The sequence below is a fragment of the Zingiber officinale genome, chromosome 3A, assembly GCF_018446385.1.
Source record: "Zingiber officinale cultivar Zhangliang chromosome 3A, Zo_v1.1, whole genome shotgun sequence".
Lineage (NCBI taxonomy): Eukaryota > Viridiplantae > Streptophyta > Magnoliopsida > Zingiberales > Zingiberaceae > Zingiber > Zingiber officinale.
In genome coordinates this window covers 112,523,325-112,540,678 of record NC_055990.1, presented here as the reverse complement: position 1 = coordinate 112,540,678, position 17,354 = coordinate 112,523,325, and the positions used below count along the sequence as shown (strand labels likewise).

At 33.3% G+C, this 17,354-nt stretch overlaps 1 protein-coding gene across 1 annotated transcript in view; it reads left to right on the top strand.

The window, feature by feature from the left end:
* The first annotated feature begins 3,910 nt into the window (after positions 1–3,910).
* The window catches only part of LOC122050588, a 63,431-nt gene continuing 49,987 nt past the window's right edge, over positions 3,911–17,354 (top strand). Inside the window, exons 1-3 of the mRNA XM_042611485.1 lie at positions 3,911–4,003; positions 4,078–4,767; positions 4,850–6,052. Of these exons, the coding sequence (XP_042467419.1) occupies positions 3,911–4,003; positions 4,078–4,767; positions 4,850–6,052 (1,986 nt within the window). The remainder of the gene's footprint in view (positions 4,004–4,077; positions 4,768–4,849; positions 6,053–17,354) is intronic.

The window sequence follows — 17,354 nt, the reverse complement described above, 5'->3', positions numbered from 1 at the left end:
TTTTGGAGAACCCTCCAAAATATCTAGTTAGCTTTCTATTATGATTATTTACAGGGCTGATATGTAAATTTACTATATATATTAAAAAAATCTTTAAGTATTCATATCAGCCCATAAGCCAGTGGTAACTCAAATTCGAACCGGAGGAATATTTTAAATAAGGGACTCAATTCGGACCGATTTGGTGGCTTCGCATCGAATTGAAGATCGATTGTTGAAAATTCTCAATTTAAATCTGACCCAAATTTAAATTTAATCTAAAATTTTTTAATTTAAACTCGGATAATCCATCTAATCATAAAAAAAATCCTTTTTTATTATTTTTATATAATTTTTTTACTTTTTATCTCAATATTATACTATATTATGCTATTTATGTATATAAAATATTTAAAATTTTAAAATAAAATTTAATTTAACTAAAAGAACTCCCTAAATCTTAAATTTAGGTCAATCAAGATTAACTTAGATCATCCAAAATTAAACTAACCCTAAAACTTTTAATCCAACTCGAATCCAATATTTTTAGGGATTTTATTTTTGACCATCCTAATTTTAAAGGCACATTTTAAATATGTGCTTCTTATTCAGAAATAAGAAAAGAGGATGGTTTACCTAATATTAAAATATTTTTGTACTTTATTTTAAAATAATTTTGACTAATGTTGCATATATTTTTCATTAAAATCGGTCAATGGTGGAGATATTTTGAGTATTAAATTATGAATGTGGTATTATTTTGATTATTTTTAAAATGAAAGTATTTTTGATTAGGATGGTGAGGCAGGGCTATAAATGAACTAAATATTCATGAATAAGTTTTGTGTTCAGTTTGATAAGAGTTTATTCATGTTCATTCAATATTCACAAGATCAATTAAATAAATAAGTTTGAACAACTCGTTAAACTAAACAAACAAGTTTGAATATATATATGTTCAGCTCGTTAATGTTCATGAACAACGTTCGTGGACAATGTTCACAAACTATATTCATTAATAAAACTCTTATCAATATATTAAATAAATAATAACATAAAATAAAATAAATAAATAAGTTTGAATTATTAAGCTCAACAACCAATCAAACAAGTAAAAGTTTCAAAAATCAAATAAGCTTGAATTGTGAGCTTAATAACATCTAAACGAACCAAACTTGAATTAAACTCAAGACAAGCTTGAATTGGGAGCTCGATAACATTTAAACGAACCAAACTCAAGTCAAGGTTCAAATAAGCTCAAGCTCATAAAAAATAAATCAAGCCAAGCTTGAATAATCATTTCAAAGGCTTGGTTCATTTTAAGCTCGGCTCGACTTGGCTTGATTACCTTATCAAACAAACTTGAACACCTAAAGTTCAACTCAACTAGGCTCGTTTATGATAGCGAAAAGATGGAATCCCCCACCCAAACTAGGCTCGTTTATAGCTCTATGGTAAAGGAGCTTAATTTCACAGTGTTCTAGCTTATTTGATAAATTAATTGAGATAACTCAATCCAATTTCAAAATGAATTAAGTTGTTAAAATAATTATTTAAATTTGACTTGATTTTTTTTTATGAGCTTGAGCTTGAGCTTGAGTTTGAGCTTGATTCGTTTAAATATTAATTATGGAGTTATCAATTCAAACTTATTTAATTATTTTAAAATTTTATAGTTTTAAACTTAGTTAATTGATTATTAAGTTTGATAATATAAGTTTATTTGTTCATTTTGATGATAATTTTATTGATCAACATTATTCATAAATTATATATATATATATATATATATATATATATATATATATATATATATATATATATATATAGGGATGATTTTTAAATTTTTTTGCCAAACTTGTTTAATGGACTCAAGTGTAAAATTCATAAAAGATGAATATGATATTTATATGAAATTATACCAATTTGATAAAGTGGAAATTAGATAGTGTTTATATGGAAGGATTGGAGTATTAATGACAAATTGATAAAAATATAATTTTATATTATTATTTCTAAATTTTAAGGTGATTTATAAATAGTGTGTTAGATTTAATAAAAAATAGATGAATATAATAATTTGAGAAAACAACTATTAAATTTTCATATTATTCTTTATTTACTTGGAATAATTTTATATGGTATTTTATTGAATTGAGGTTTCACCCTACTAAATTTGCTCAAGCATCTTAATTTCATTTAGTTCCTAGACAAAACTAAAGATGGTTCTCAACCACCAACTACAACCTAAAATATGTTGTTCCTTTATCGCAACATCCTTACCTAATTTACACATGTTGTCTAAAAGTATAAATCACATTGCTCGCAGCCTTTTGACCTTATTGTTTTTTTGTTTTGCCTTCGAGTTCACCTTGTCAGTCCCTCGAAAACTCAAATAGGCTAAAGTCTTCAATTTTTTATAACATACCATATTTTGTTACTCACCTATGGAGTTCACCTTCTATTGGGCTGCACCAAAGTATATCTTAAAAAAATTGGGTTGTAAATGGATTAAACATGCATAAATTTGATGTTCAAATTTGTTTATATTTATTAAATATACATAAAATTAATTAAATAATTAAATTTGAAAAACTTGCTAATGTTCTTCAATTCTTGAACAAAGATTATGAAATCCTCACGGGATGATCAGTTAATTAGAGGATGACAAATTTACTATAATAGGACAATATTAAATTGAAGAAAAAATTCTTCCCACCCTCTAATCACATAACTTAGGGATGGTTGTGAGGAGCGTCTTAAATAAGCGTAATCATCTTTTACTATAATGAACAAAGTTGATGAACTATGCATGAATAAAATTTGTAAATCATATTTATCAATAACTTTTATAAATAAATAAAGAAATTGTCATAATAAATAAACAAACTTGAATTATCAAACTTAACAATCAATAAAAAAAAATTTAAAATTATAATTTTTTTAAAGAATACAAATAAACTTGAAATGAAAATTGGCTAACATTAACTATAAAAAAGAAACCAAGATTTAATAACCATTTCTTTATTTTAGACTCAATTTGATTCGCTTATTCTGTCAAATAAATTTAGACATTATAAAATTGGTTCGACTCATTTATAAGGGTAAGCATTCGGTTAATTGGATTCATAAATTAATCGAATTAACTAGAAATTAATTTAATATTAATTAATCAAATTGAATCAAACTTTTTCTAAAATCAAATTAACTAAATTAGATTAATGATTGATTATTTCAGTTAACATCGAATTAATTAAATTTATTTAAAAATTAATAAAAAATTATATAAAATTAATATCAAATTAAGGATCCTCTTCGTACGTGTTTGTAGATAAATTATATTTTGAATATACCTAATAAACGAACTAAAGAAACAAAAAAATGGATCTTTGAAGTGTTGCAAGAACTGCAAGGAGAATTTTTTGAATCATTTAAATGGATCTTTGTAGTGTCGCAAGAACTTCAAGGAGAATTTTTTGAATCATTTCCAAGGCTGCATATCTGCCCGTTTCAAGGATCCTCCTCCTTTGCTCGGTGGAGCTCGAATTCCGAAGCGAACCACCGTCAACTTTTCCCGGCGTGCGGCAATGGCGACTCGCGCCGTTAAAACGAATTCCACCTCCTCCTAGCTACTTCATCACTTCTGCTTGCCTCCCAGCACGACTGATAGAGCATAACTCTCTATCGACGTTAACGCTCCATCGTCGTCATCTGCATGCACGCACGAACTCGTTACCGTATCCCATCGCTCAGAGACAGATCCAGCTTTGCTCAGTGGAGTTGGAAGCCCGAAGCGCCTCTAATTCTTCTGCATGTGGAAATGGTATCGCCATTTCTTTAAATTCACGGCGACACTGCCTCTCTTCCCCCACAAAAAGAACTCCATCTCCGACTCCGTCACCTCCAGAGCTGAAGAGCTGCAAGGCAAGCAATGTCCGACTCAGAAGGCCATGGCAGGCTAGCTGAACAAATCTTCTCATGGTCCATGGAGGATGTCCTCGACCCTGATTTCTTCAAGCACAAGGTAAAAATAGACTCTTTCACTACTTGCACACCTTAGCAATCAAGTTTTTCAAGCCCCTTCGGCTTCATGTTTAGGTGAAGAGGATACCGATGACCTTCGATACTGTTGAGAACTATTTGCGGTCGTTCACTTATCCATTGCTGGAAGAACTACGGTCAGAAATGTGCTCTAACCTGAAAGACATATCCCGTGCTCCTTTTGCCAAAATAGAGCAACATAACTGTATGAATCACAAAGAGCGTGTATATCTCATGGATGTTGAACGTCCGGCTGATCGACGCAAAGCTCATGATAGGGAATTCAATGCACGCAAATATGGTGACAAAATGCCTGTCCGGAATTTCTCAAATAGAGGAAGAGGTAGCGTTGCTAGACCATGCAAAGATGCTATTGGATCTCGGAGTTCCTCTGATGGAGGCAGAAGTGCTGGATCCTATAGGCCACGCGTGGGTGACATTCTTACATTGTCACAAAGTAGGCCATCAGATGGTTTTGGTCCGATGATGGGTCAGGAGTCATACTGCCTACTTGAGGTAATTGAGGATGAATCTCTAGGACATCCACAAGGAAGTTTTGCAGTGAGAGCATCAAAAGATATTGATGTTTCAAGAGGTGGCTATTCGTGTAAAGAAATAAGTGGCTTTTTTGTGGTTTATCTATTCAACATGACAACATACGTGAGAATCTGGAAGGCAATGAGTTTTGAACTTGCACAGAAGAGAAGTTTAAGTCTTATTTATAAGGTGGTAGATTTTAAACTAGAGGTATGCATATAGTGGATTTATCTTTGTAAATATTTGTCATTTATGTTTGCATTTACTTTGTGGCAAATTGTCTTTTTGATAGGATGACATGGGTGACATTTCGTTTGCAACCGATTCTGACTTTTGTAGCATTCAGAACGTTGAGATTGGAATGAACATGACAAAGTTATCACTCAATGAATCTCAGACCAATGCGATACTGAGTTGCATATCGGCGATCAAGAGTCATAATGATACATCCATTAGACTAGTTTGGGGACCTCCAGGTACTGGAAAGACGAAAACAATCAGTGGTTTAGTGTGGCTCTTAGATCAACTGAGATGCAGAACACTAATTTGTGCTCCAACCAATAATGCTGTAAAAGAAGTTGCATCGAGCTTGTTGAAGCTACTGAAAGAATCCTCTGGGATAAGTCCATGTCGGTTGGGAGATGTTGTTTTGTTTGGCAATGAAGAAAGGCTGAAAATTGGTGTTGATCTGAGAGATGTGTTTCTTGAGCACCGAGCAGATAGCCTAAAACGGTGCTTTGGAATTGGATCACATACTGGCTGGAAGAATTGTCTTAGTTCATTACTAGAGTTATTTGAACACGGTGCAGATTTGTACAGAACATTTTTACATAAAGAGAAGATTAAGGATGATGAGAAGTACTACTATGTTGAGAATCCATCCAGTCAGAGTGAGGAGACTTTTCTATTGTTTGTTAGGAAAAAATTTGCAGCTCTTTTAAAGGAATTCAGGGAGTGTTTCAATACTCTGTATGTTCATATGCCGGCAGCTGCTTTGTCGGAAGTTTGCTATAAACACATTAAGAACCTTCTTCATTCCCTTGAATGCTTTAACACTTTTCTCTTCAAGAAAGATGCAGGGAATGATCTGGAGAAAGTATTTGGATTCAGTTTTGAAGAACAAGAGGAGTCTCTGCCTGAATTCATTGATTTTGTTGGTAGCAACATCAATACCTTTACCAAGCTATTGAAGTTGAAAATAGTTTGTTGCCACAATGTAAAATTGCTTGAGCAGTCATTACATCTACCTTCATTTTCTGACAAGCAAAGCATCATGGATTTCTGCTTGCAAATGGCTAACCTTGTTTTCTGTACGGTGTCATCTTCTGCCTTGTTATACAGATTGCAATTAGCAAAGCCGTTCGAGGTTGTGGTTATTGATGAAGCTGCACAGTTAAAAGAATGTGAATCTCTAATACCCTTACAGGTCTCATCCATAAACCATGCAGTCCTTGTTGGCGATGAATGTCAATTGCCTGCTCTTGTCAAAAGCAAGGTACCAATTAACACTCATTCTCTATAATCTTTATAACTTTATCTTTCTATCAAAATAGTTTGTAACATAGTATGTTATCTATACTATGTTCTGGCAATGCATTAAGTTGTATATCTTTAATCATTTTGAACTTATGTTTATTTTATCAGGTTTCTGAAAATTCAATGTTTGGAAGGAGTCTTTTTGAAAGGCTGAGTCAATTAGGATGCAAGAAACACCTTCTGAAAGTGCAATATCGCATGTGCCCATCTATTAGTTCTTTTCCTCTAAAAAACTTCTATGACTTCCAGATTATCAATGGACCAAATGTCATAAAGGAGGACTACAGAAAAAGGCTTCTTCCAGGAGAGATGTTTGGATCATACTCTTTCATAAATATCGCAGATGGAACTGAGAGTGTTGACAGCTTTGGTCACAGTACGAAAAATGACGTGGAAGTTCTTGTTATCTTGGAAATTCTTAGAAACCTTCATACAGGTATGTATTGTGGTTTCATATTGCTGGCTATTAATTTGCTAGCTTTGTGAATTATAATGTTTACAATAGTTTAATAAATCTACCAAACATAAACTTCTGAATTTCAGAAAGACTATTATGATGTTCTTTTGATTCATAATGCACCAAGCCACTCTTTTCCGCAAACCTTTACAGGGGACCTGCATTGGTATTCATTTGTACTTCCTATACATTTTACAAACTTTATTATTATAACCTTTTATAAATGTAAAGAGTGAAATGGTGTAAGGTGATAATACCAATGTATAGGAAGGTTATAATAATCCTCATTATGGTCACCTTACACCATAATCCTCACTCTTTTAGCAAAAAAGACTAATCTGTACATGACGTCTCCTTTAGATATTAATTATTTTTCTATGCTTTAGTGACAATTCTTTTTGCTATCTTGTACTTTTGTAGCAACCTTGGAAACAAAGCAAAGCTTTAGTGTTGGTGTCATCTGCCTGTACTCTGCACAAATCGTTGCTATTCAGAAGCAGTTAAGAAACATGCATCTGTCAAACTCAAACATGTCTCTTAAAGTTAGCACAGTCGATGGGTTTCAAGGTAGTGAGGAAGATGTTATCCTACTCAGCACAGTGAGATCAAATGTGGATGGTTCAATTGGGTTTGTTTCTAATCCTAATCGCACAAATGTTGCACTGACCAGAGCAAGGTGTGTTCCTATGGTTCATTTTTTCAGCCTTTTTTTCTTACATGAATTTTTTAAAACTTTTATGTTTCAGATATTGCCTTTGGATATTGGGTAATGGACCAACATTAACTACTAGTGAATCAGTATGGGCAAAAATAGTACATGATGCAAAAGTTCGTCGCTGCTTTTTTAATGCTACTGAGGATGAGAACATTGCTAAAGCAATCAACAGACCATTTACTTCCTCAAGCACTATAGATTCTCTCAACTTTGATGTCCTACACATTAGTGAAAGTCAAAAAAAGGTACATTATTTTCTGGTTCTAATAGTAGTTGCCAACTACAAATCCATTATATATTTTTCCATATTAAATTATGACAATCAATTTTTTGATAATGTCAATGATTCAATTTGTATTTTGTTATTATTTTTTTACTTGTTTCATTTTGTTTCAGGATGACCATACGATTCCAATCTCTAGTTATTATGGAAATTCTTCGAAATATTCTGAAGCTTCTAAAGCCAAAATGCCTTTCTCAAGACACATGAATTCAAATAGTTCATGCAAAGAAGAGTATGATTCTCTGCCATATCAGATTTTTTTTTTTAATTTTGTTATGTTTTCTATTATTTAAACAAATTTTGCCATTCCCAGTGTACTTCTGACTTGTGATTTAGAAGAGACTACATTGTATATCCATTGTTTTTTGTATTTGTTTCAATTTATTTTATTGTTGATTATATGATTTTAAGTGTTGACTAAAATTAGTTGATATGTTTGGCTGTCAATCAATACCATTTTTTTGTTCTCAGCTGAGTAATAACACTTTGCTTGTCTTGATCAGAAAATTTCAAACATATTTTGTGACTCATTCTTCAACTTCATCTACTGATAATGGTGTAAGGTGATAAAACTCTATGAAAAGAGTCTTCAATTTGGTTGTTGGAAAATTACATCGATAAACTCTTTGAGATTCTAAAAGAGTCAATGCTTCCATTCCATATAGGATACTCATTTTGGTAGTTGTAAGGTATCATCATGAGTTAAGTTTGCTGTATCTTGCAACTTGCTAAGTGTTAAATATTTTTAGGATTAGAACTAATTTTAATTGATCATCAGACAGTTTAAAATATGGTAGTGTTGGTATTAAAATCATACTATTTTGGCCATATGTCTAAACTCAAACAATTAATGATAGTTTATGCCTCGCTTAGCAATACTAGATAATAAAAAAAATTCTATAGTACCAATAAAGGCCTTGCCAAATTTCATTTTAAATTTAGACAATACTGAAAACCACACGAGAACACAAATATTGTATGATTTAATTATTTATCTAATTGCAATAATTTGTCTATTTGTTAGAAGTTCCTCTAATCCTTTAAGTCCTTTGTGAAATTTCTCATGCAGTGACTGCAACGAGTCAGTCAATGGATATTTTAAATCTATGTATCAGCCCAAAATTCATCTTGTGACTGAAGAATGCAGTGATGAGATTCTACCAAGTCCTTGTGGAGTAAAATTGATGTAAGTTGTTTTTTGTCAGTTAGCTTTTCCCATCTGTCTTAGTAGGATTTAAAATCTTGTACTTTGGTATATCAATTAAATGAATAATGTACTACTACAATAGATAAAATGACAGGGATTTCATTTAATTATTTCTGTTCAAACTATGGAGAAGTAGATTTAATGCCTTTTGGGGTATCTCTTTGTATTGCAGTGAATATGATGAGTCAATCCAGAGAACTGCAAAAGCTATCTGTCTTCCTACTTATCAAGAATCTCGAGATGATATTGATAAAATTGATACTGAAAAATTGAAAATGATGTGAGTCTTTACTTCAACTTTGTTCTTCTACTGTATTACTTTATTAGCATGTCATTTTTATTTTTCATGATGCAGTGAATTGAATCAGCCTATGAATCGGGAATTTGATACAGAACTGGAAATGATGTGAGTCTATTGCAACTTATTTCATAGTGTATATACCAACCGTTAATTTGAGTCTTGGTTTTCCAACTGGGATCCAATTCCTCTATGTGGAATCTTTAGTTTTCTAAAGTTGTATTGTGAATTGAAATTTGCGCCTTGTTCTTGTCATCTGAAAAACCATTTTGGCATAATCCTCTAAATTAAGAGAATGCTGTTGTTACACATTTACAAGTTATAAGCATTGACAATTACTTTACTATCTTTGTTTAGTAATAACATTTTCAAAGAAATGGTTTCGGTTTGAATTTGTTACTTGTGATCATTGAGATTGTAAATTGTTCCTGATTCTTCTATTTTTGCATCAGGCTGAATGAATTGAATGATGATGAAAGGTATGAGATTCAACTTTCAGAATTTTTTTATCAACTGCAATTCTATAAATTTTCTATCTGTTCAGTTTCAATTTCTGCCACATTCCTCTTCTTAGGACCCCTGCCGAGTCGATGATTTCCGAAATGCTTGACTACTTGCAGGAAATAATTGATCATAAGGTCATCATGCTGAAATACTATTCTACCTAGTTTCTACAATGTTTTATTATGGGTGCTGTAATTGTGTTTAGTTTAACATAAATCCTTGTTAAATCTTTTGCAGGGATGATCGAAGGATCCATCATTTTTCCGCTGCTCAGTTTTGATGCACAGGAGGATATGCAGTACATCTTACTTGTTCTCCATGCTCGTGCAACTGCACTTTCTATGTAATAATGGATCAATCGACTTTCTTATATCAACTTTTTTTTGTGTTTGTAATCTTATGCAGTACCTCTTACCGTTAATGCTATTTTGTGACTTTACGTAGGCTTACAGTGAGGTAAGTTGAATGGATTGATCACTGAATATATTTAGTTGATCGGAAATTTCAATATATTTGACTTTCAGTACTAGGTTTCATCTCCTTGGATCTAATGGATAAACAATTTAAAATTTCAATTAGTTATTTATACTTTTTAAATTAAATTTAACACAATTTGTTTATGTATATTATATTTTTTAAAAAATTAATATTTATGTTTCTTATAGTGGGTTGTCCTTTGAAATAAATAGTATCGACGATGGGGATGAGTCAAAGTTGCATAGTTCATTCCTAGTTTAGTCTTAAAACACTAATGAGAATTGTTAGTACCACAAACAATAATGGCTAAAACAAGGTAGCAACTAGGTTCAGATCCATGTATTTTTAGCAATCTAATATCTTTAACACATTATTGTTTGCTAAATTAATTTTGTTAAATCTAAGTTTAATAGTAGAGGCATAGTGCAACAGTAAAATTATTATTACGGACCTTATGATCAGTTTTTCAAATTACATAAATAATTTCTTAGGGTGACCTTTTGTTTTAAGGACTCACGAGAGTTGAGAGTTTCATATATCGAATTACCTTTTAAAATTTAATATTCGAGGATCTATTTTTTTTATATATATAATATATATTTATATTTTACTATCCAACTAATTACGGAGTAGGTCCACCAACCAAATCCAAAAAAGTGCACCAGCTGCTGACTTGATATTCTTGCATCACCAAAACTAGATTGTCACAAAAACCTGGTGTGGAGGTAAGGGTCCACTTTGCGAGTTGGTGAATATAAAAGATCAAGGTTCATACGAGGACCATGTGGTGCGCTCATGACATGGTCAACAGAGCCTCCACATGACATATCAACCATCTTTGACTGATCCAGTTAAGCCGATCCGATCAATTTCTTGACCTCCCAAGCTCTGGACATACAATGATTATATTGACATGCAACGATTACTAACATTAAAGAATACACTGTCGAGAGAAAACTGGATTCACTTCCTATCCCCCTACGAGGTCTCACTCCTAGGTCGTGTCCTTGAAAAAAAATTTAATCAAACTGAGTATTGTCGAGTGTGGGATGACCAATCCGGTCTCACAGAAATTTTTCATCGACTATTAAAATAAATCGAGAAGCACTTATGGCGGATGACTCAGAAATCCAACATCCCTTAATTACAAGTCTCATTTGGAGAAAAAATCCCTGTAAATATATTGTAGCTGGGAATTGAATCATGGAGGAAAAATTCTTGTAAATATATCGTAGCTAAAAATTGAATCGTGGGTGCTTACTACTATACCTGGGGCCCTAGGGCCCTTCTCTTAGAAAAAATTTGATAAACACAATTAGTCTCATTGAGTAGCCCTGGGTGACTGACTTGGTCTCACGAAATTTTTCTACCCGGTATCAGGATAAATCGGAAAGTGCTCTTTGTGGACGCCCAAGAAGCCGAGTATTCTTTGATTGCGCTCCATTTGGAAAATTTTTTTTTTACAAATTTATCATAATTGGGGATCAAACTATGAATACATGAATGATAATTTGAATATCCTATCATCGTACCATTACCGGGGGACTTAGAGTCCTGCCCCTAGCTCTTTGCAGCAGGTTCACTAGTTCAATTAGCTAGTTAAACGAGAATAGTTCTTCCAACCCTGACTGGCTCGTAGAACAGGAAATATCGTAGACCAGCACTGAAGCTGGGCAACTTACTCTTCCTTCCCTTGGAAAACGAGTCCTTTCTTCACCAATCTAACTCCTATCTAGCAAGAAAGATTCCCCTCCGCCGCAAGATAGATCCTCCTCTGCCCTCCTCCGGGGGCCCAGCTAAATCTCATCCAAGAGCAGCTCGTGGCTATGTATGAGCACTCTCCCAGCAGACGAGGCAGAGGCAGTGAGGATAGATAATCAATCGGCGGGCTGCCTCTTTCCAAATTGCATGACTTTGTTTCAGTTCATTGTGGAGCAGGTCGTCCGGCATCTGTCAGTGTCATGCCCAAACGCTTGGACATTCAAAATAATCTTGAATGGATTATGTGCAGTGCGCAATTTGGAAGGTGCTTTCTTTATGCTCAATGAAATGTGCAGCCACAGATATGTTCCATCTCTCACGTTACCAAGGAAATTGATAAGCTCCGGAGCCCTTACTTATGGGTCGACAATTTCAGCCATCCCGCTTTTGCGTGGACTCAGCAAATTCATGGATTTGGTGCCAGGCCTAAATCAAGATATGCTTTTCATGCTGACGATGACTTCTTTTGGACAAAATGTTTCCGTACTGATCATTTTGGAGCACAGATATGATTGCACTTCCATGGTCAAAGTAGCCTTCCCGATCCCAATGTTTCTATTGTTTATGGGCCGCCGACGATCTTGGGATTGGATCTGCGCACCTTCAGACAATCAATTCTTCCTTAAAGCTCTGTTTTTTATAAGCTTTTCATATTATTGATTGATAATTCTATACTTAGTCAGTTTAACAAGTTTAACATTAATGATAATAATGAAAAATAATCTTAATAATCTTAGATTGAGTTTAATCCATTGAGATTTATTATATTTGACATCATAATTAAAATCAGAATAATACTTCTAAATCTATTATATTTATTACTATACTTAATTGTATATTATATTTAATCTTTTCATTATTATTTGGATAACTTATATAAATAAGTTATTGACTTTAGTAAATAACACATTAAAGAATTAATTTTCTATTCTATTTTTTTATTTATCTATTAGTTTCTAGATGGTATCAGAACCATCTTCTTTTTCTCCCAATTTTTCTTACAACAGCTATAAGAATTTTTACATGCTGGTTTGATATCATCGTCTGTAGTGCGGCAACCTTGGCAACTTCAACGACGACAACAGCAATTTCGACAGTAGCAGCTTTTCTTATTCTTTCATCAACAACTCTTTTTTGTTGATGGCAACAACTTTGGTAATGTCAATCGTAGCAAGGTAAAATTATTATTTATTCTTTCTATTTTTGTGTTCATACGTCAATCGCAACCGTTATTTTATTTCCTTCTTCCCCGTTCTAAAAAAAAGGAAAAAAAAATAGAAGCAGAGAAAAAAAAGAAAAAAAAAATAGAAGAGTAGAGAAAAAACACAAGTAGGAAAAAAGAAGAAAAAAAATATCTTCATTCTACTAAGATCCCTGTGTCATCACAAAATATCTCTTTTTCTTATTATATGGTTCATTCTTTTTCCATTAAACTTGACCATGATAATTATTTACTATAGAAATTGTTATTTCTTTCGTTACTTTCTGTTTATAACTTACTTGGTCATGTTGATGGTATTTCATCCTCACCTCAAAAAGATGATCCATCCTATGATATTTGGTTTAAGAAGGATCAATTAATCTTGACTTGACCAATCTCATCAATTACTGAGCCTATACTTCCCATGCTCGTTGGCCTTAACACCTCTTATCAGGTTTGGGAAGCTCTTGATCATTCTTTTACATCCTACTCCCAAACACGGGTTCTCCAACTTCGTCTATAATTAGAGTCTATGCAATAAGGAGATGCCTCTATCAAGGATGATATACAATTAGTCAAGACAATTGCCAACAACCTAGCTGCAATTAGACACTCGGTCTTTGATCCAGAAATATTAATGCATGTTCTTGCAAGTTTGGGTCCTCGATATAATAACTTTGTTCCCAGTGTGACGACTCACATGGATCAAGTGTCATTCAAAACTCTTCATGGTATTTTATCTTCTCATGAAAAGCTTCTACAAATACAATATCAAACGATGTCAGATTCTCTGTCTTTATCGACACACATGATTAGTAAAGCCCCATAACTTGATCAACATAATCAGCCTCCTCCCCAACATGATCATCAAAATCATATTGGAGGTTTCGGAGGTTGAGGTCAAGTTCGAGGTTGAGGTCGCTGTCAGATTTACTTTAGCTATGGTCATTATGCTCAAAATTGTTATAAAAGATATGATTTAAATTTTCGAGGAGGACTTATATCATCAAATCGACCCCTCCCTCATCTTGCCGATCTAGTACTCAATCATCTCATTCTGGAGCATTTTCACTCTTCATCCCTCCTAATGCAATGCCATCAATTTTTGAAACCCAGGATGACAACTAGAAGCTTCACCTTATCATGGACCAGGCATGGTACAAATAGGCAATGCCTTATGTTTGCAAATTGCTCACATTGGAAACACATCTTTTCATTCATGTAGTCGTACTTTTCACATGCGTAACACTCTTCATGTTCCTTCTATCACTAAAAATTTACTTTTTGTATGCCAATTTGCTCTTGATAATAATGTGTTTTTTGAATTTTATCCTCATCATTGTCTTGTGAAGGATCCCGCGACAAGAACTCTTCTACTCCAAGGGGACAATAAAAATGACATTTATCATCTCCAACCCACCTCTCTCAAAACCTTTGTTGGAGAACTCACAGACAAATTCTCCTGGCATACACGTATTGGTCATCCCTCTCTACGTGTTATTCAGGATATTATTAATCTTCTGGTTTACCAACTTCTTTAGCGTTATCATCTCATTTATATGAAGCTTGTATGAAAGTAAAATCTCATAAACTACCTTTTGCATATTCTACTCGTAACTCTAGTTTTCCTTTGAAAATTATTCACTCTGATGTATGGGTCCTGCTCCTATTCTTTCTAATCAGGATTTTCTTTACTATGTTATTTTTATTGATAACTTTAACAAGTTCACTTAGATTTTTTCTATGAAAAGAAAATCTGATCTCTTCAATATTTTTTGTCATTTTCAAAAGCATGCTGAGCATTATTTTGATCGTAAAATACTCTCTTTTCATTCTGATTAGGGTGGAGAGTAGTATCAAGTGCTTCATCGTAATATTACTTCCTCTAGCATCCTCCATCAAGTCTCTTATCCCGACACTTATTATCCTCGGTGAATGCTTCCTCTAAGTGATATTTATGCACGATGTCAATCAGCTTCCACTCGTTATCCTTTTTCATGTGCTCTTATTGCTTATTCAAATTTTGTCGAACCTTCTAGCTTTACACAGACAGTCAAAGATCCAAATTGGTGTGTTGCAATTACTGCAGAGTTTGATGTTCTTCTTCGCAATGCAACCTGGAGCTTAGTTCTTTGAACTCTGTCTATGAATATTGTGAGGTCTAAATAAGTTTACCGAATTAAATATCATGCAGATGGATCTATTCAACATTACAAAGCTCGCCTTGTTGCTAAGGCTTTAATCAACAACTAGGTATTAACTTTAATGATACTTTTAGTCCAGTTGTTAAAATTACAACTATCAGATTGCTTCTATCTATAGCTGTTAACTCTAATTAACTGATATGATAATTAGATGTTTCCAATGATTTCCTTCATGGACACCTTGAAAAAATTATTTTTATGAAGCATCCACCTTAGTTCATCCACCCGCAACTTCCAACACATATGTGTCAACTTCAGAAATCTATATATGGTCTTCGGCAAGCACCTCATGCATGGTTTTATCGTCTATCTACTTAGCTTCATACTCAGGGATTTTCTGGCTTAAAAACTAACTCTTCCCTATTTTATAAATGTAATGAGGAATTTTTAATATTTGTTCTGATTTATGTGAATGATATCTTAATAATTGTAGTGATCAAAACATCATTACTACTTTACTCCATCTACTTCGCCAAGAGTTTCCTACTCTGTTTTTCCTTGGTATAGAGTTTCTCTCATATTCTGAAGGTTGTCTTCTCTCTCAGAGCAAATATATTACTAGACTTCTACAATGAGTTAAAATGGATGGTACATGTCCTATCTCCACACCAATCATTAAAGGTAGTTTCACAGCAACTTATCCTCCTCTTCATTAGCCGACCCCCAGATCTACCAAGCATTGTTGGTGCTCTACAATATGTTACCATTACATGACTTGATATTGCTTTCGCTGTGAATCGTGCCTATCAATTTATGCATGCTCTTACTAAATACCATTAGGAAGGTATTAAGAGAATTCTTCGATATCCCCAAGGTACTATTTTACATGGTCTTCTTTTATATCGTCAGTCTTCACGAGAATTGATTGCTTACAGTGATGCAGATTGCGCTGAATCTCCTGAAAATAGACATTCTACTAGTTGATATGCCATATTTGTTGGGCGAAATCTTGTTTCCTGACTTTTAAAGAAGCAACATACAGTTTCTCGCTCAAGTACTGAAGCTGAGTATAAAGCTATAACTAACGTGATGTCAAAAATTATTCAGCTATAATCTCTTCTTTCGAAATTACACTTTTCCCAAACTGTTATGCCCAAAATATGGTGTGACAATATTGAAGCAACTTATTTTACGGTAAATCATGTTTTTCATGCTCGTACCAAGCATGTAGAGATTGATTTTGATTTTGTTCGTGAGCATGTAGCGACTCGACAACTTTTAGTTTTTTACATCTCTACTGAAGATTAAATTGCTGATATATTTACCAATCTATTATCCAGACAACGTTTCACCAAGTTAGCACTCAAACTTAACGTTCAGGTAACGACAATAATGGAAAATAATCTCAAATTGATTTTAATCAATTGAGATTTATTATATTTGGCATCATAATCAAAATCAAGATTGGCATGAATCAAATAGCAAAAATAATACTTCCAAATCTATTATATTTATTACTATGCTTATAATTTTATATCATATTTAATCTTTCCATTATTATTTGGATAACTTGTATAAATAAACTTATTGGATTTAGTAAATAACACATCCAAGAATTAATTCTCTATTCTTTTTTTTTTATCTATTAGTTTCTACAAACATTGCTTTGATCATTGTTGGAATCTTTAAATATTTATATCTCTCCTGACCATCACACTTCAATTTGTGGCACGAACTGGCATCCACATCATTGGATTCGACAAACTACAGTACCCCTAGGCCCCGACCCTCATCGTCGCCATCGGTCGACTTGCCTCCGTTCAGATCAATACTACAAGATGTTTGGTATATTATGATAAAGAGTTGTTGCGTTTAAACTCAACATCACTTTTATATCTATGTTTTTAGGCTCTTAATCAATTTTCACATCAGATCCAAGCAATCCTAGCCATCCAAACCTCGCATCTTATGCAACGGTCATCTTCCAATCGATCGGTAGATCGATTGGGAGTAGCTGAATTGATCAGCTGATCGATCAAGGTGTTGATTGCTACTCGGAATACCGTCCTAGTTCCCCTGTACAACAATTTGTACAAATATAGAACTATCCTAGCTACCCATGTGTTCTACTAAAGTTAAATTTGGATTACAATCAATGCTTAACATTATTAATCCAAATTTTCCTTTAGAAGTTAAACATGGATTGGGAACGGA